This window comes from Cydia strobilella, chromosome 24 (assembly GCF_947568885.1).
Source record: "Cydia strobilella chromosome 24, ilCydStro3.1, whole genome shotgun sequence".
In the NCBI taxonomy this organism is placed as follows: domain Eukaryota; kingdom Metazoa; phylum Arthropoda; class Insecta; order Lepidoptera; family Tortricidae; genus Cydia; species Cydia strobilella.
This window is the reverse complement of record NC_086064.1, coordinates 1,188,706-1,208,372: the sequence shown is the minus strand read 5'-3', so window position 1 is coordinate 1,208,372 and position 19,667 is coordinate 1,188,706. Positions and strand designations below refer to the sequence as shown.

Below are 19,667 nucleotides of genomic sequence, written 5' to 3'. Positions count from 1 at the left end.
ACAATTTTAGAGCCAGTGAGGATATAACATCAGCTATCAATTAAACCTGTATATTTTCTTCCACAGGCGAGTCAAGCTTAGAAACGAGTATCTGGCAAATGACAGTGCCGGAACGGAAAAACGCGGCATCGTTCATAATGTACACCACCGTCCGACCGTTCATATTCATGGGATCCAGCTTTAAATGCTTCTATTGTATGGAGTACCATTCAGAACTGCCCGCTCTATTGGAGCACACGTCAGGACATGAAATAACGGAGAATTTTAAGGTTATACTGGAAAAATATGTCCACAAGGGAAAGAGAACGCTTCAAGTAGACATATCTAATTTAAGATGCCGGCTATGCAACCAAAGATACAACAATCTAAATTCTATAAGAGAGCACTTAAAGGCGGAGCATAAGAAGGAATTTTTCCCTGCCACAAACGGTATGACGGAATACAATATGGAATTAAAGAATGGCGCGTTCATATGCCACATTTGCGATAGCGAATTTCATTCGTTTCCGCTTTTGAATTCTCATATGAATTGCCATGTAGGGAAAGTGGTTTGTGAGAGCTGCGGTGCCGGCTTTTTAAACCAGCATTTCTTGATGAAACATAAAGAAACTCACTTCAATATAAAGTTCAATTGTAAGCACTGCGACTCTGTTTTCTCAAAGAAGAGTCAATTGAAGTATCATACAGAAATTATACATAAAGGCAAAGCTAGAGTTAAACCGAAGAAATGTCCTCAGTGCGATCAAACTTTCAAAGAGCATTACAGTAAAATGATACATTTGAAAGACGTCCACGGCATCACTAAGACGTTCCCCTGTCATCTCTGCAAGGCAACATTCACGACCCGTCGAGCTATAACGCAACATACAACCAGATTCCATACAGAAAAGTTCAAATGCGAAGTGTGCTCAAAATGCTTCAGCATAGAGTCAAAGTTAAAACAGCATATGCGCGGACATACTGGTGAGAGGAACTTTATATGTCCAATCTGCAAGAACGCGTACATGCACAGGATGACGCTTCGCAAGCATATGCGTAGTCACAGCGCCGCGTATAAGTTAGTGTGTTCTGAGTGTGGTGCTGGCTTTCATAATAAGAACGATTATGTGAAGCACTCTAAACAATGGCATGCCAATTACGGGGAGACGATTACGTGACGAGACGGACGTGAAGACGACTGAATTGCCAAGTGGCATATGGTTAATAATGTTAATACCATATACGTAAACTAATTACAGATATAGATATAACTTATCCTATTGTAAGTACAAAGTTTCAGAGCAATCTAGCTAGTAGTTTTAAAAGAGAGCGGAACTACCTTTGCATGGAGAACCGAGCTTATTATTTATTATTTATTTATTTAATAAAATACAGAGTATTCTTACTATAATCATAGCCCCGCAAAACTCAATAAAGAGTTTGACTGCATGGGGTCATCAGTCTCTTAGTTACCGGGGACCCTTTAAATCACACTCGCATAGTTTGTGAAGTGAGTGAAGATCAGTGTATGTAAAATAGGGAATATTACGCGATACTCTGCGTAGGAGGCGCCACTACCACAATCTGTTTATTAAGAACCATTAGAATCACTTCTATGTTTTCCTCGCTCGGCGTTTAGTGATTTTGGTTCTTAACAAACACATCCCTCGCTAGCGCTACGCATCCTCGCACATCTCTGGTGGAAACGCAGCCTTAGTGTTAAACTGTCACAGTCACCGAGGTTCGTGGAAGGAAAACTGTAAACCTTTGACTTAAGTATAATTTATTTGTAAATAAAATAGTCGAATTTATTTGTCAATAAAAATAATGCTTATTTATTGCAATGTATTTTATCTTTTTATTTATAAAACCCTTGGACTAGAAATCCGGTTGGATAAGGTCCCTGCCTAAAGGGCAGTCCAGGCGGACCAATGTTTCGCCTAGTCTAGTCTGATTAAATTATCAATTTAATGGGGTGGTTTGGACGCAAAAATTAAATAGGATCGCCGACTTAAAACCCGATTGGAATTAAAATGCCAATTTTTTTTTCTCTCTTTATTTAAGAGCTTGTCACCGAGGTGAACACGACGCTAGTATGCGCGTTTAGGCGCAATTTTTTAATTTAAAGCCCGCGACTGTCACCGTAAATCTAAAATTGGTGATTAAAGTTGTGTACGTGTGGACTTCCATACAATAAAAACTTTGTACTTGGTGTGGACGCTAGGTGAGATTGACGCCAATTTTTTTCTGATCAAATTGTCAATTTGATCCACTAAGCATAAATTTTAGGTCTATGATTTGATCACCCGTGATGTCGGGCCGGGCCTTTCCTTGCACTGCGTGTTCCCAAAAAAACGCCCGTCTGTTGTGATTCTGTGACATCATGTGACATAGACAAAGTAGATAAAATAAAAAAAGTAAAAACAATAACGTAATTAACGTCAAAGTAAAATAGTCTCTGACCGAGAAAGAATCGTAAAATCGTAATTGTTTATCTTACTAGAACGCATATTTTATGAATGGAAATCTAACAAAAACTGTTTTATTATGAACTCGAATAAAGAAAGAAGCATGGATTGGAAGCCTTCACCAAATATCTGCAGATGCTGTCTCACTGACGGCTGTTACAAGAATATTTCATCTGCTTACTATTTTTCTGGTGAAAAAGAAATTTACGAAGAAATGCTGAAAGAAACTCTCGATATACAGGTTAAATATATATCCTAATCTATTTAACGTATGGTTTAAAGCAGTTTTTTTACCGGTAATGTAAAAATCTAATGTATTACGGGCACTCAATATATGACTTCATAAATAGTGTATAATTCGATGTTTACACGTAATATGTACCTTTTAATCACTTTTACTAATAAAAGAATGTTCAATCTTCTACCCGGCAACTGCAAAGACCAGGTAATTAGCAATTATTTCTTATGTTTAATAGATTTCTGACAAGAATGGTGCTAGCAGACTGATTTGTGAAGACTGCATTGGTCGGCTTCGAGATGCCCGTGCTTTCAAGCAAACAGTACTCCAGAGTGAGGCCACACTCAGTCAGTATTACACATTAGAACATAATGAAGGTATGTAAATAAAATAAAATAAATTAGACTCAAACAATGATGTAACATCATTGACCCCAACTGGAGAAATATGTAACAAGACTGAAGCCATCTTTAGACTACAACTTTTTACTTATTTTGTTATGTTTTATTACTTATTAAGTATGGCTGGAGTAGATGTCGTGGCTTCCAACCTCCGTGGCGACCTGACATAGACTGACTGACATACATATTGTAATATTGTAACGACCGACATTTAAATTCAAAATTAGATATTCTTCTCTTCTCTCGTGTCGAGGTTCCCCTAAACAGTGGATGCCCAGAAAGCAGCGGTGCTGACAGCCCGGACCGTGGCATCTCTCAGGTCGGATTCAGAGCAGGAGTGCGGGCACGCGGGGCAGTCCAGCAGTTGCACCATAGTTTGCGGTGCTGTGTCGCAACCACATTGGGTAGAGTGGCTACGAAGCAGTCCCCATTCAGCCATGCTCTGCTTACAACGGCCAACCTGAGACCTGAGCCTCTTCATCGCCTTCCAGATGGGCCATGGTTCTTTGTGGCCGGGTGGTAAGTGAGTAAAATTAGACATGACAATCACAAGACCTATAAGATAGATAAACTGAGTAAAATTAGACATGACAATCACAAGACCAGTTGATGACAGACAGCGGATGACACAGACAGTTCATGGTGCTCCCATAAAACTAGGCAAATTTACATTATTGTTAAGACAGCCTAATCGAGAGCCTGTTGCCCACTGCTGGGCAAAAGCCATTTCTCCCGGTTTTGTGCAATCTTCTGCCATTTTTAAAAAAAGAGGAGTACCTAAAGCTCATCACGCCATTGCTCATCAGTGTTGGCCGAACGTTAATTGCAGTTAACCATTAACCAGTACAAATTAAACCGTAACGGACGGTTACAATTTACGGTTCAATTTGTACTGGTTAATTACGTACATTAACGTTTCGGCCAACACTGGCTGACGTAGTCTGCCAAATCCCTGTTTTGAAAAACTATAAATGAAATTAGGATTTTCCTTAAATCTGCTCATGGATTATGCGTAGTCCATAGTTTTAAGCCCTTATGGTTGTAACTATAGTGGACTGCCAGCTGCCACAGTTCAATACAGTAAATAGTTTTGTTCGGAACGCACCCAAAATGACGTCACGGACGGCCGACTGCGTCCGAAATTTGAAGATCGGCAATCGTCGGGGGCGAACCATTCACAATTGGGAGAGGAGTGAGACAAGGCGACCCACTCTCTCCAAAACTATTTATAGCGGTTCTGGAGGATATTTTCAAGAAAATGGACTGGAATCGAAAAGGAATATGGATATCAAACAAAAAACTAACGCATTTAAGATTTGCTGATGACATAGCCATCTTTAGTGAATCAGCAAAAGACATGGAAAAAATGCTACAAGAACTGGACTTTGAAAGCAAAAAAATCGGCCTGCACATGAATGCATCTAAAACTAAAATCATGTCAAACTACAACAAGAAGACTATCAAAATAGAGGAAAAACCCATAGATTATGTGGAAGACTATGTATATCTGGGAAAATTAGTATCTTTCGCAACAACCAGTAATGAAAATGAAATTGATAGAAGAATAAACACAACCTGGAAGAAATATTGGGCACAAAAAGAAATTCTCAAAGGCAATTACAATCTTAACATGAAAAAGATCATAATGGACTCCTGCATTCTTCCTAGCTTGACATATGCATGCCAAACATGGGTTTACACGGAAAGAGCGAAGAACAAAATTCTATCTTGCCAGCATGCAATGGAAAGAAGTATTTTAAATTTAAGAAGAATACAAAAAACAAGAAATATAGACATCCGCAAGAGAACAAAGATAACAGATGCCCTGCAGTTTAGTCTGAAACAAAAGTGGAGGTGGGCAGGTCATGTAGCAAGATATCAGGATCAAAGGTGGACAAATCTTGTAACAAAATGGCCAGGCCCAGCTGGAAAGAGAAGAGCGGGAAGGCAAAGAAAAAGATGGGCAGATGACATTGTACAGGCTGCGGGAAAAAAATGGATGGATGTTGCCACCGACAAAGAGAGGTGGAGACAGATGGAGGAGGCTTATACCCTTGGGGACCACTAATGTGGGACAAAGCTAAATAATAATAATAATAAATCGTCGGGGGCCTATATAACGTCCGCCGACAGCAGCCAACGGCAATCTTCAAAACTTCATTGAGCGATAAAGTTGTACTGTAATTCAGTCCTAAATGTGAAATAAATCTTTGTAAATAATTTAAAATAATAGTCTTCATTGAAGATCCACTAGGCATCCCTGCACTATATTTAGAAAGGAGCCTAGGCTTCAACAGTTCGATTGTGTAAGACTATATGTGGCTTTCCATCACAGAAGGGTCCTTATGCAAGGGTACTTATTCAAGTGCAATAAGAACGTTTCCATCTGAAATTCCAATAGGAACTAATAAAAAGGTCCGTATTGCAGATAAAGCATAAGGACCTTCTCTAATGCAAAAGCCACATATGCAGTTTTCATTTCATTTCATTTATTCCTTGCTTAGTGTGTGTACAAAAGATCTTATGCATAAATCATTACATGTCTCAACACAACCCTGTGAGGGTATTGCAATACATTTAAGAGCTAAGAACTAAAGTACCTATACAGAATAACAGAATAACAATTAATGTACAAATGTTATAAGTTAGGCAGTTGCATATTTAAAACAAAGTTGTGGCCATTAGGGCCATGTAAATATTGAAGATATTGAATACATTTACAGATATCATCATGGAGACAAACCTAAAGTTGTCGGATGTGAAGGCGGAACCATTACCACTAGATGCAGAGGGTGTCAGCGATGGATGTCAAGATGATGCCAGTCTTGATGATGATGGTGAGTACAATCGCCATCAGATATATCAGAGCGCCCGAGGTGCTCAAAATATCTGAACACACACTCTAACGCCTTGACAATAGAGGCGTGTTCAGATATTTGTGAGCACCTCGAATCAGATTGACGGCCGTTTGCCGACCGCTCAGTACTGTTTTTAAGCAACTTACTCACACTATGACGCATGCCGCGTGTACAGACGTGCCGTTCACACATAGAAACGCAAGTGATTTTTGATGTATAGCGTGTCCGCCCTGTACCCCTGCTATACTCTATCCTCTTTGTTTTAGAGATCCTCGCCAACGTAAAACTAGAGCTCACAAAAGACGCGAGTTCAGAAGACGGCGCCAGGAAACCCGCGAGACTCAAACGGAAAACGAAAACGAAGAAAAGTAGAATTAAACACGAGAATACAGGTAGGCATTTGACCCTTTGAACTAGAGATGCCACGAATATTCGGCAACTATTGGGCCTATTCGGCCATTTTGCCGAATGTTGCCTACTATTCGGCCAAATCGCGAATATCTACTGCACCTACCTAAAAAGAAAAATTGCACAATAAAAATAACCAAACACTAGTAGTACCATAGAGTAACTTATACTAGAGCGGTACTGTCATAGTAAATTTTGTAACCCCAGTAAATTCACTGCCATCTGTCGACACACTTTAAAACTAAAAATGAAGATTTATAAAAATACGATAAAATGTATTTAAATATGGATAAATGATTTTTTTTATTTGCATTAATTATTTTTATGATTTTGACCCATGTTCTTTCACTGATATGCGTTAAAATTGTTAAATAACAAACGAAACCGTCAACGCCATCTATACGACAGTTGGCCAAAGCTAGTAGCGCCCTCTGAACGAGAATCAAATTTTCTTGATTTTAGAGGCACGTTTTTTCCTTAGACTGTATTTATCTATTACGGAGTTATATCTATCTTTGGTAGTACTGATAATGTGATAATTCCGCTACTTGACGCTAGATGTCGACTACGAAAATAATAGTCTTTTTGATAACAAAACTGATGTATGGAGTGAGCACTGTATGTCTAATCGACAGTCTACTTAATTCTCTTTGATGGCAATAACAAATGCAGCACTTGAAGTTAAAATTCACCAAATACTTTAGTGTGGTCAGACTACATGTTAAGAAAGTCGTTGAGTATGGTATAAAATACAAATTATGTCCGAAGTTGTTTCTTTATTGGGTCTGCATAAGGCTGCGTGTCCACCGGAGGTGCGAGGTTGCGTTGCGAGGGATGTTTTTGTTAAAGAACCAATAGAAAGAGGCGTCGTCGCCTAAGAAACAATAGCATCATTTCATTTACCTATTCTCGTGAATAGGTAAATAAAATGATGCTATTGTTTCTAAACAAACAGATCCCTCGTTATGCATCCTCGCACATCTTTGGTGGAAACGTAGCCTTATAGTTATACAGATTAAGGGCCAGTTGCACCGACCACAATTAACAGACTAATTAACGTCAAGCAGCAGAGAACTATGAAACTTTCCATACAATAAAATTTAGCGAACGGTAAAACCATAGAGTAACTGATACTAGAGCGTTACTGTCATAGTAAATTTTGTAACCCCAGTAAAATCACTGCCATCTGTCGACACACTTTAAAACTAAAAATTAAGATTTATAAAAATACGATAGAATGTATTTAAATATAGATAAATGATTTTTTTTATTTGCATTAATTATTTTTATGATTTTGACCCATGTTCTTTCACTGATATGCGTTAAAATTGTTAAATAACAAACGAAACCGTCAACGCCATCTATACGACAGTTGGCCAAAGCTAGTAGCGCCCTCTGAACGAGAATCAAATTTTCTTGATTTTCGAGGCACGTTTTTTCCTTAGACCGTATTTATCTATTACGGAGTTATATCTATCTTTGGTAGTACTGATAATGTGATAATTCCGCTACTTGACGCTAGATGTCGACTACGAAAATAATAGTAGTTTGATAACAAAACTGATGTATGGAGTGAGCACTGTATGTCTAATCGACAGTCTACTTAATTCTCTTTGATGGCAATAACAAATGCAGCACTAGAAGTTAAAATTCACCAAATACTTTAGTGTGGTCAGACTACATGTTAAGAAAGTCGTTGAGTATGATATAAAATACAAATTATGTCCGAAGTTGTTTCTTTATTGGGTCTGCATAAGGCTGCGTGTCCACCGGAGGTGCGAGGTTGCGTTGCGAGGGATGTTTTTGTTAAAGAACCAATAGAAAGAGGCGTCGTCGCCTAAGAAACAATAGCATCATTTCATTTACCTATTCTCGTGAATAGGTAAATAAAATGATGCTATTGTTTCTAAACAAACAGATCCCTCGTTATGCATCCTCGCACATAGTCTGGGACCGGTCTGAAAACCAGCGCCGGGCATCTCAGCCCGGCACACGCTGAGACTGGAAACCCTTTGCCCAATTGATTGTACTTACTTATAAATTAATAATTGTTTTTTCTTATTCTTGTTTTATGTAATTTTATTTTATTTTCTTTTGTACTTTCATTTCATCTTCTTTTGTATTTGATAATGTGGCAATAAACAATTCTTATTCTTATTTACATCTCTGGTGGAAACGTAGCCTTATAGTTATACAGATTAAGGGCCAGTTGCACCAACCACAATTAACAGACTAATTAACGTCAAGCAGCAGAGAACTATGAAACTTTCCATACAATAAAATTTAGCGAACGGTAAAACGGTGACAGACGGTTTGGTGCAATCGGCCCTAAGTATTGTGACAGTTTAAATCAATAATGAAACTGTCTCTTTCAGACTCGGATCAAGAAAAGTGGAGGGCGTTAGCGGAGCGGCGCGGCGCCGGGCCGCTGCTGAGAGAGAACTCGCTCCAGTTACTCGCCAACTCGACCATGTCCGTGTTCCAGTGGAACAAGAGCTGGTAATGTATGCTTCTTCTTTAAAAAACCCTGTTAATTTCAGTCTGATCAGTACAAGTAGATGGCGCTACCGGCGCGGCACTGGGCCGATGCTTAGAGAACTCGTTCAAGTTACTCGCCAACTCGACCATGTCCGTGTTCCAGTGGAACAAGAGCTGGTAATGTATGCTTCTTCTTTAAAAAACCCTGTTAATTTCAGTCTGATCAGTACAAGTAGATGGCGCTACCGGCGCGGCACTGGGCCGATGCTTAGAGAACTCGCTCCAGTTACTCGCCAACTCGACCATGTCCGTGTTCCAGTGGAACAAGAGCTGGTAATGTATGCTTCTTCTTTAAAAAACCCTGTTAATTTCAGTCTGATCAGTACAAGTAGATGGCGCTACCGGCGCGGCACTGGGCCGATGCTTAGAGAACTCGTTCAAGTTACTCGCCAACTCGACCATGTCCGTGTTCCAGTGGAACAAGAGCTGGTAATGTATGCTTCTTCTTTAAAAAACCCTGTTAATTTCAGTCTGATCAGTACAAGTAGATGGCGCTACCGGCGCGGCACTGGGCCGATGCTTAGAGAACTCGCTCCAGTTACTCGCCAACTCGACCATGTCCGTGTTCCAGTGGAACAAGAGCTGGTAATGTATGCTTCTTCTTTAAAAAACCCTGTTAATTTCAGTCTGATCAGTACAAGTAGATGGCGCTACCGGCGCGGCACTGGGCCGATGCTTAGAGAACTCGCTCCAGTTACTCGCCAACTCGACCATGTCCGTGTTCCAGTGGAACAAGAGCTGGTAATGTATGCTTCTTTTTTAAAAAACTGTTAATTTCAGTCTGATCAGTACCAGTAGATGGCGCTACCGGCGCGGCACTGGGCCGATGCTTAGAGAACTCGCTCCAGTTACTCGCCAACTCGACCATGTCCGTGTTCCAGTGGAACAAGAGCTGGTAATGTATGCTTCTTTTTTTTTTAAACTGTTAATTTCAGTCTGATCAGTACCAGTAGATGGCGTTACCGGCGCGGCACTGGGTCGATGCTGAGACTCGCCAACTCGACCATGTCCGTATTCTTCTTCTTTAAAAAAAACCTGTTTTTTTTTTTTAATACCACGACGGTGGCAAACAAGCATACGGCCCGCCTGATGGTAAGCAGTCACCGTAGCCTATGGACGCCTGCAACACGAGAGATATTACATGCGCGTTGCCGACCCTTTAAAAACTTGTACACTCCTTTTTCCTGTTCATTTCAGACCATGATTTCCGCCTAGGCCCACAAGGCCCAGGCAACCTAGCAATGGTTTTGAGATAAGGGGACCCCACTAAATGCTAAGTGCCATAGCAAGTGCTAGTCACAAGACCTGTTATGTTATAAAATTAGTTTAATAGGTTAAGTGTATAAAAACTGAGTGCATCTCGCCATCAAACGTAACAGTTTGGCGAGAGTATAAATGTTCAGGCATAGAGTAACTTAAACTAGAGCGGTACTGTCATAGTAAATTTTGTAACCCCAGTAAATTCACTGCCATCTGTCGACACACTTTAAAACTAAAAATGAAGATATATAAAAATACGATAAAATGTATTTAAATATAGATAAATGATTTTTTTTTATCTGCATTAATTATTTTTATGATTTTGACCCGTGTTCTTTCACTGATATGCGGTAAAATTGTTAAATAACAAATGAAACTGTCAACGCCCTCTATACGAGTGTAGGCCAAAACTAGTGGCGCCATCTGATCGAGAGTCAAATTTTCGTGATTTTCGAGGCACGTTTTTTCCTTAGACTGTATCCATCTATTGTGTTTAGTAAGTGAAATAAAACTATGAAAACGGATTATATCGCGTATATTGAATTTATAATACATCCCGACGTTTCGAACCCTTTACAGCGTCCGTGGTTATAGTTTTATTTCATGAGTAACTATCGCCGACCGAAGATAATATTATTTGTGCCATTCTCAATCAAAAGAGTACTTATTGTCGCTTGTCAGTAAGGCGCTATTTTCATATAGCTTCAATTTGAAATCAACCTTATTGACAAGCGACAATGTGGTACCTTTTGGTTGAAAATGTCATATTTAATAAGCAAGTTGTAAATTTGAATATATCAATAAATAAAAAAATCCATATTTTAACACTTGACTGTACCTATTTATATTAAGGCGCTACTACACTTTGTTACAGGTACCGCTGTTTCTGCTGCAAAGAGCCATTTCCTGACATGGCCGGCTTAAAACAACACACACAAACCTCTCACACACTAGAACACGTCAAGAAGAAAATCATCCTCCAGCAAAACCGACTCGTCAAGGTCGAAGTCACCGATTTAAGCTGCAAAATATGCCAAAAACCTATAGAAAACTTGCCAAAATTAAAACTACATTTAGAAGAACATGACATCAATATTGAAGGCGAAGACCTACTTGTACCATTCAAAATTGAAGCTGATTTAAAATGCCAAATATGTTCAGAAAATTTTTCAGTTTTCAGGCTGTTGAATATGCATATGAATAAACATTTTCAAAAGCAAGTTTGTCATATATGTGGTGCGGCGTTTTCTAATCTAGTCTTTCTAAATTTGCATAAAACTAGGTCTCATAGACCGTTCCGTTGCAAGCATTGTAACGATGTGTTTTCTAATAAAATTGATAAAAAACATCACGAGATTTCTGTGCATAACGTAAAGTATGAAAGGAAATTACGCTTCCCATGTCCATATTGTGATGAAAGATTTTTTCAAGAAAATTTCAAAGTTTTACACATGGTGGAGAAACACGGTTTAAGAAAACCTGAGCATAAGTGTTTAGTGTGTGAAAAATCCTTTGTGACTAGGAGTTTGTGTAATAATCATATGAAGAACGTTCATATGAAGGAGAAGAATCATGAGTGTGATGTGTGTCATAACCTGTTTTATACGAGGTCGGATGTGACGCGGCATAGAGTGACGCATACTGGGGAAAAGCGGTTTTCTTGTACTTTATGCAGTAACCCGTTTGCGACTAAGGACTCTTTGAGGAGGCATATGAAAAGAACTCATGTTGGTTTAAATTAAATTATTGAAGTTATGTTGGATTTTATTTATTTAGTACTGAACCAGTAAACATACAGTAAACTTTCCGTTGGTGAGCTACGGTGCCATAGACAGACATTGGAGTGAAACATATACTTGGTCAAGCAAATCTTGTCAGTGGAAAAAGGAGCGAAATTCAAATTGTCTATGGGACGATATGCCTTCGCGCTTACATTTTTGAAATTTGCCGCCTTTTTCTACTGACAAGATTTGTTTGACTAACTATATAAAGGGGCCCACTGACTATCAGTCCGCCGGACGATATCGGCCTGTCAGTTGTTCGGAACTGTCAAATTTTTGTTCTAACTGACAGGCCGATATCGTCCGGCGGACTGATAGTCAGTGGGCCCCTTAACACCCCTTTTTCGCGTCGGGAGCTAACCTTCTCGACGCCTCTAACACAAAAAACCGGCCAAGTGCGAGTCGGACAGACGGACAGTGGAGTCTTAGTAATGGGGTCCCGTTTTTACCCTTTGGGTACGGAACCCTAAAAACTGTCAATCGGACGCCACGTCACCGAAGTTTCAGAACTGAAATTGAACTTTATGCATATGCAGGTAGGTCTATGACGGATTAATCCATCTTTTGTGTTGGACCTGCGTTTCGGATATATATTTGTCGTTGGCGTCGATAAGAATAAAAATAGCGTTAAAACCAATGAGAATTAAGCAGACATAGAGTGCTCATTCCATACATCATTTTTGTTACTAAAAATACTTATTTTCGTAGTCGACATCTAGCGTCAAGTAGCGGAATTATCAGTACTGCTACTCGACTATAGATGTCGCGACGAACGGAAAGTCTAATGCTGAAAGATTTTCAGCTAATATTATAACTGGAGCTCTGTTTTCAACTCCTGCTAATATTAATTTAGTTGTTGAGCAATACACTTTTCGTCAGTCGCGACATCTAGTGTCGAGTAGCAATACTGATAATATTCTTTGTTGATTCATAATAAAACATAAAACTGATGTGTGGCGTGAGCACTACTTAATTCTCTTTGGTTAAGACTTAAATATAGTCTGTCAAACTTTGTCAGTAGAAAAAGGCGCCAATTTTTTTTTTTATAGGACGATAACCCTTCGAGCCTATTTTTTTTTTGATTTGCCGCTTTTTTTACTGATGGAAATGGCTTGACAGACTATACAAGTTACTAGAGTCAGACCAAGAAAAGTCTGCAACGATTTTGATAGCACACGCAGTGCAGGTGTTATTTTAAACGTCAAACTTCTATGAAATTATGACGTATAAATAACACTTGCACTGCGTGTGCTATCAAAATCGTTGCAGACTTGTCTTGGTCTAACTTTAGCTTCTTTCCGCTACTTCGTCTGTGTAAAATGGAGTTGGCAACTGTCAAAGCTTTGCATAGATGGCGCCATCATAGCTTGCCTCTTTTTTATGAGATTTGGCTTAAAGGGCTGGCATCCAAGGCATAAAATTCCATTAAAAAAAACAAAAAATTTACCTAATTCTAGGGATTGACAGGGCAAGCTATGCTGGCGCCATCTGCTAAATACTTCGACCCAACCCCATTAGTATAATAGTATTCCATATACCATTTGCATAGTTAATTCCATCTCTACAATCCTACAAAAGGGTGATTTCAAACAAAGGGATGAAATGCACAGATAATTTGTTTAACAGATTTTTATTTACAAAAAATATTTTTTCACATATGTACAAAATAAAAAAAACTATCTTATAATAAGTACTGGAAAGACGCTACAAACGCGGATAGTTGTTACCTTTTCGCCGCCATTTCAAATATAGTTTGTCAAGGGACTTCAAAAAATTTCTACAATTTCTTGTCCGACTATAGTGTGATCTCTACTGATATATCAATATTATTGTCCTTGTATCTCCTCCAACGTCACCTCAATCTTAACATCATTAAACAGCCTGCCATCCATCCGTCGTCCGTGGCGATTCTTCAAATGCTTGCTCAGCGAATATTTCATCTTAAACTTGCACGCGCAGTAGTCGCAGGAATATGGTTTTATTTCAACATCGGTATGCGTTCGTCTTATATGTTTCCGCATTCCGTGCGCTGTGAAAAAACTCATATCGCATATTCTACACACGTGGTTCCTTTCTGCATTATGTATTCTACGGATATGTAGTTTTAGGTTATTAGGTGTTAGAAATGTTTTATCACATATATTACATGTTGCTATAGGTCTTTTCGCATCATGGACTTGATAATTATGCTCTTTATATAGATATGAATATTTAAATGTTATATTACACTCCAAACACATTCTTGAATTGTGTCTACCACCTAATTTGACCTCTTTACATGTGCATTTGTCTTCTAAGCATTTTTTGCATTTACGCAAATGTACAACTCTCCTATGTACATCTAAATTTTTGAAATTGATATACGCAGCTCCGCAGGTTTCGCAAACATAGTTAGGGAAGTGTGTATTCATATGCATGCTTAAATATGCGAAAGTATTACATAATAAATGACAAATAGCACAGTAGTAACCGTTATCTAATTTAAATGGTATTAATAAATGTCCATCATCGGTGAAAGTGAAATCATGAATGATTGTTAAATGCTCTTGTAGCGCTTCGATGCTTTCACAAGGTTCTAAGCATCTAGCGCAGTGCAGCGATGATATATCAGCCTTTTTGTAGCATAGATGAGAGACCGGATTAATTTTGATCACTAATTCCTTGGTGTGAGAGTGGGTTGTAGAGTGTTCTCTAAGCTGGGTCATGTCGGGGTAGGACTCGAAGCAGTAGAAGCAGGTGAACTTGCTCCGGCCGGCTTTGAACAAGCACATGTTGGAGTTCCGGACGAGTTTGAGAGAGTTGGCGCGCATGTCGAGGTGACGCTGCGTTACTTCCGTTTGAGTCTTCTTTGGCTTCTCTTTTTTCGACTTAGGAACTGAAAGAGATAGAGTTAGGTTTTAGGATTGATTATTATAATACTTATTGGTGTAGTGTCCAAGCGAAGTTTGATTACGGCAGATTTGCAATATAAAAACCGGACAAGTGCGAGTCGGACTCGCCCACCGAGGGTTCCGTACTTTCTAGTTTTATTCTTTGAATCCGAAACAAATCTAAATATCTAAATATTTTGAAATATGTCTCACGATAGTTTAAGTTCGAAGATACAGCCTGGTGACACACAGACGGACAGAGGAGTCTTAGTAATAGGGTCCCGTTTTTACCCTTTGGGTACAAAACCCTAAAAATCATATTTCGAACGAAGGTGAAATGGCCATGGCTAACTGGCGTTGGAACCTTAGGGGTCATCCATTAATGGCATCACACGTTTAGCGGGGGGGGGGGGGGGGGGTCAAGAAAATGTGACAAAGGGGAGGGGGGAGTCACAAACTTTGTGACGTCACATTAACCATAGAGTAACTTATACTAGAGCGGTACTGTCATAGTAAATGTTGTAACCCCAGTAAATTCACTGCCATCTGTCGACACACTTTAAAACTAAAAATGAAGATTTATAAAAATACGATAGAATGTATTTAAATATAGATAAATTATTTTTTTTATTTGCATTAATTATTTTTATGATTTTGACCCATGTTCTTTCACTGATATGCGTTAAAATTGTAAAATAACAAACGAAACTGTCAACGCCATCTATACGACTGTAGGCCAAAACTAGTAGCGCCCTCTGAGCGAGAATCAAATTTTCTTGATTTTCGAGGCACGTTTTTTCCTTAGACTGTATCCATCTCTTACGGAGTTATATCTATCTTTGCATTAACTTATTTAAATTATTTTATTCGCTGTACAGTTAAATAACAAACATGAATAATACTTAATTCGATTTGCCGATTTCATTGAAAAATGTGACGTCACACCAGGGGGGGAGGGGTTTGCCAAATGTGACCAAGTGTGACAAGGAGGGGGGGAGGGGGCAAAAAAAACCTCGAAATACGTGTGACGTAATTAATGGATGAACCCTTACGTGGGAAAAGTGTGAATTATTAAAACAGGTACAGTAAAGACTAAAGAAGTAGTTGTATATTTGAAAATCAATCAAATAAAACTAACAACTATGGCTATAATAATTACTAACCAACTTTGTGTTTAGGGCTTCTAACCAACTGGTCGGAGCCCAGCAAGCTCCTGGTGAGCTCGTTCTGCCGGAGGTTGTCAGCGAGCTCACTGATCTCATCTCCAGCTCCGGCCACGCACGACCCGTCCTCCAGCTTTATGATGTAGATCTCGTCTGGAACACATTTAAATATGTTATTTTAATATTGTTTACCAATAAATCTAATTAAAAAACTGGAATCTCGAATTATGTTCCCGGCAAGCTCTGCCGAATTGCACCTTCCCATACAAACGGAGTTTCGTACTCATTTTAAAACTACGTGATGGATTGTAATCAAACTTCGCACATACAATGACATCTATCAGTGCTGTTTATCTATGCATGCATGTAATTAGTTAATATAGCTCCCGTTTATAAAACAAACGAAATAGAGCAAAACATGTTTTGCATGAAAAACTTAAATTCGCTGTATTTTTAGGGTTCCGTACCCAAAGGGTAAAAACGGGACCCTAATATTACTAAGACTCTGTTTCTACATATGATATATTTCGGTTGCCGCTATAACAACAAATACTACAAAGTACGGAACCCTCGGTGGGCGAGTCCGACTTGCACTTGTCAGATTTATTTACTATGGTACCTTATCCTATTGTAAGTACAAGTTTCAGAGCAATCTAGCTAGTCGTTTTAAAATGAGAGCGTAACTACGTTTGTATGGAGAACCGAGCTTGCCGGGATTTACATTTCTAGGTTCTCACATTTTCGTAATTTGAAAATTATTACAATAATTATATAATCACCATCATCATTGCCGCCAGTGAACTGCGTGAAGTCGAAATCCTCATAGGAGAGCTCCACGTCCTCGCACACCTCCATCTTAATGTTCCCGTCTGCTATCTCCTCTTCTGTAACAATCATATGTTTTAAATTTAGTTCAAATCCACAGATATAAATATACCATAAATGACGCAAATGCATCTACTACGTGTCCGAACCACGACCCAGCGTCGAGGTTGACCGTCGCTATTTACAGTCCACGCGCGTCAGTTGTTGCAGCCGGACGTGAAAACTTAAAAAATGCTTCGTTGCGTGATAATTACCTGCAACAGTCCAAAAATAGCGAGCACCCAAAGGCAAGGACATATTTCCTATCACAGGTAAGAAATTTTAAAACATAATATTATGCGTAAATTTTGTATGAAAAAGTCGGCACGCGTGGTTTCAATACAAATCGTGATATTTGCGTCATCTAGCGTATATATTAAATCTGTGTTCAAATCACACATATTTGTTCCCGAGTCATGGGTGTTTTCTATACATAAGTATGTATTTATTTAGTAACCTATTTATATAACATTTATTAATGTTATAAAATATTTTCATTTCATTTTCATCCTCTCTTGTGTCAGCATTAGTGCTGGATTAGTGAGATTGTATTGTACCATCCATTCAAATTTGACTGTGTATTTTATATTGCCAATTATATTGTGTATTGGCCGCTAAAGCTTAAAAACTTAAAACAAATCATACCATCATCTTCCGACTCTATCCTTGTGTTCTTCAGTTTTTGCGTTATAGCCTTCCCAGCCTCTATGACCTGAGCCTTGAAGGCGGTCGCCTCCCGCAGCCGTGATACGCAGTCGTCGCAGATTTGACACTTGCCGCCCACATCTTCATACGATATCTGTTGGAAATATTAAAGAGAAAAGTTAGAACATGAAAACTTTAATGGCTCTACACTGTCTAAGTACTTGTGATTTTATATCTATTGTCCATTTCTTATTTTTCTCCTTATGTTCGCATGCTTCTTAACGGCCCGGCCACGACATCGCGCGGCAGCGGCAAAAAATATTTTTCATACAAGCTTTTATCACTGACTGTACTTTTCTTTTAACACGTTCACTGATCCCCATATGAAATGATAGGACAAAGTCACACGTCCATGTGTGCTTTCACTTTGAAGTTGTAAATCCATAATGGAAGCAGGGACTCCTGAAAAACAGCTTCATGATCCTGATGATGATAGGCAACTAATACTCAGCAACACAATTAGGTTGCATTGTATAATCATTTTTGAGGTGTCGGATCACACAGGATAGGAATGAATGGCGAAACCTAGTATCAGAGGCCAAGATCCACTTCGGGTTGGTGAGCCAGCGAAGTAAGTAAGTGTATTATCATTTATATATGGCCACCTCCTCTGTCTATTAAAAGATCAGCTTGATAGTACCATGTCCATGACATTACATTGTCACCCAAATAACATATGTATGTAGTTTCAGCAGCAGCAGGGAAATGGGGCTAATTTAGCTAACAAGATTTGACACGAACAAACATTGCTAGTTAAATAAAAGCGTGTAAAAATGTCTAGTTCAACAATAAGTGAGTGGCTTAAAGGACTCGCATCCAGGCCATAAATGTAAAAAAAAAACTAAGTAATTTATTTTAATAGTGTTTGCTCAGATTGCTGAGAACCGAAGAAAGAACTTTGACTGAAGAAGATATTGGTACTGTATAAACTGCTGCAAGTCCAAAGATTATAGGCGTAAAGTTCAATACGATTGGAAGATCATAACATATTATAACAATGATGCTAAGTAGATACTACGTACCTGACTCAGTATCAGTACTATCAGTAGTCTTTTTATAGATTTAAGTTAAGTACCTGTTAACAAGAATTATTAATACTAACACCTCGCTCACTAATTTTAGCATAGGTACTGTATTGAATAGTATTTCTGTAAGCAAAAACCTGTGCTTATCTTATTAGCTTAATAAGTTAACCGCGTAACTTAGACACACACGTACTTACAACCCGGAAAAATAAAATGTTTCAGAAAGCCTGGATGCTGTAGATATACTTAGATTAATGCTAAATTCAAACTAAACTAACTTACAAATATATTGAACGTATCGAGCAACATATCGGAATAGACTTCCTTGCGTCCATCCTCCTCGTATTCCTCTGAAATATCTTTTTCACAACCCACAGCGAGGCAACACCGGCACAAATCTAACTGCCTCATGATTGGTAATATCAAAGAAACATTATTCAAAAATTAAAACCTAAATAAATCACTTCAACGCGAGCGCCCGCCATTACAGAGCTGTATTTCCGTGGTTAACAAACAACAAACTCGTTTTCTGACAGATAACGTTTCATACATTACGTAATGACTTGAAACTTGTAGAAATACTAGATTTATATCAAATTTAAATTATATTATTTTACGGTGCTGAAATTAGACTATTATTAAAGAAATCATGTGTATTTTTTACGATTTTTAATAAATTATAAATACGACTGTGGAAAATTGACCAGTGAAAATCAAGCTATTATAATCTTGTCCAATTAAAAGTAAGCTATAATTTAGTGACCAATCAGCACGCGTTTTGTTCAGAGACATCTAGTTATTTATCCAAAGATAGACGAAATCAGCCAGCCACATAGTCGTAGTAGTTACAGTTAGTTAGGACAGATGGCAGTATTACATTCAGTTACTATACTCGTAACTAGATGGCGTTATGGCCGGTTAACAATGAAATTAATTGGTCACCAAGCCACTTTTGGGCATCTAAATAAAAATAATATTATCATAGAGTAACTTACGGAGTTATATCTATCTTTGATATTATGCACAATAAGGTACATAGATTATGAGCATACCAAGCCACTTTTAGCCATCTATTCCATCTGTAATTAAAATAAAATGTACAATGATAT

General features: G+C 38.5%; 3 protein-coding genes across 3 annotated transcripts in view; 2 read left to right on the top strand and 1 right to left on the bottom strand.

Moving 5' to 3' along the window:
• LOC134752282 (gastrula zinc finger protein XlCGF57.1-like) overlaps positions 1-1,172 on the top strand; it is a 48,420-nt gene extending 47,248 nt beyond the window's left edge. Inside the window, exon 5 of the mRNA XM_063687937.1 lies at positions 67-1,172. Coding sequence (XP_063544007.1) covers positions 67-1,157 — 1,091 coding nt within the window. The 3' untranslated portion in view covers positions 1,158-1,172. The remainder of the gene's footprint in view (positions 1-66) is intronic.
• Positions 1,173-2,455: 1,283 nt separating this feature from the next.
• Positions 2,456-11,905, top strand: LOC134752296 (zinc finger protein 33B-like). Its single transcript, XM_063687959.1, has 6 exons — positions 2,456-2,688; positions 2,924-3,062; positions 5,810-5,923; positions 6,211-6,336; positions 8,728-8,851; positions 11,025-11,905. The coding sequence occupies exons 1-6, from the start codon at positions 2,527-2,529 to the stop codon at positions 11,890-11,892; spliced, it is 1,533 nt and encodes a 510-aa protein (XP_063544029.1). The 5' UTR covers positions 2,456-2,526; the 3' UTR covers positions 11,893-11,905.
• Positions 11,906-13,542: 1,637 nt separating this feature from the next.
• Positions 13,543-19,354, bottom strand: LOC134752291 (zinc finger protein 652-like). The gene is made up of 5 exons (XM_063687953.1): positions 18,841-19,354; positions 17,474-17,627; positions 16,744-16,848; positions 15,965-16,117; positions 13,543-14,806 (listed from the first exon to the last, which is right to left on the bottom strand). The coding sequence occupies exons 1-5, from the start codon at positions 18,967-18,969 to the stop codon at positions 13,758-13,760; spliced, it is 1,590 nt and encodes a 529-aa protein (XP_063544023.1). The 5' UTR covers positions 18,970-19,354; the 3' UTR covers positions 13,543-13,757.
• Positions 19,355-19,667: the final 313 nt, after the last annotated feature.

Coding starts and splice junctions, on each gene's coding strand:
- LOC134752296 (XM_063687959.1), top strand. CDS start 2,527: ATGAACTCGAATAAAGAAAGAAGCATGGATTGGAAGCCTTCACCAAAT. Junction 2,689..2,923: donor AAGAAACTCTCGATATACAG/GTTAAATATATA, acceptor TATGTTTAATAG/ATTTCTGACAAGAATGGTGC. Junction 5,924..6,210: donor TGCCAGTCTTGATGATGATG/GTGAGTACAATC, acceptor TCTTTGTTTTAG/AGATCCTCGCCAACGTAAAA.
- LOC134752291 (XM_063687953.1), bottom strand. CDS start 18,969: ATGAGGCAGTTAGATTTGTGCCGGTGTTGCCTCGCTGTGGGTTGTGAA. Junction 16,849..17,473: donor GATAGAGTCGGAAGATGATG/GTATGATTTGTT, acceptor TGATTGTTACAG/AAGAGGAGATAGCAGACGGG. Junction 14,807..15,964: donor AAGCCCTAAACACAAAGTTG/GTTAGTAATTAT, acceptor TATCTCTTTCAG/TTCCTAAGTCGAAAAAAGAG.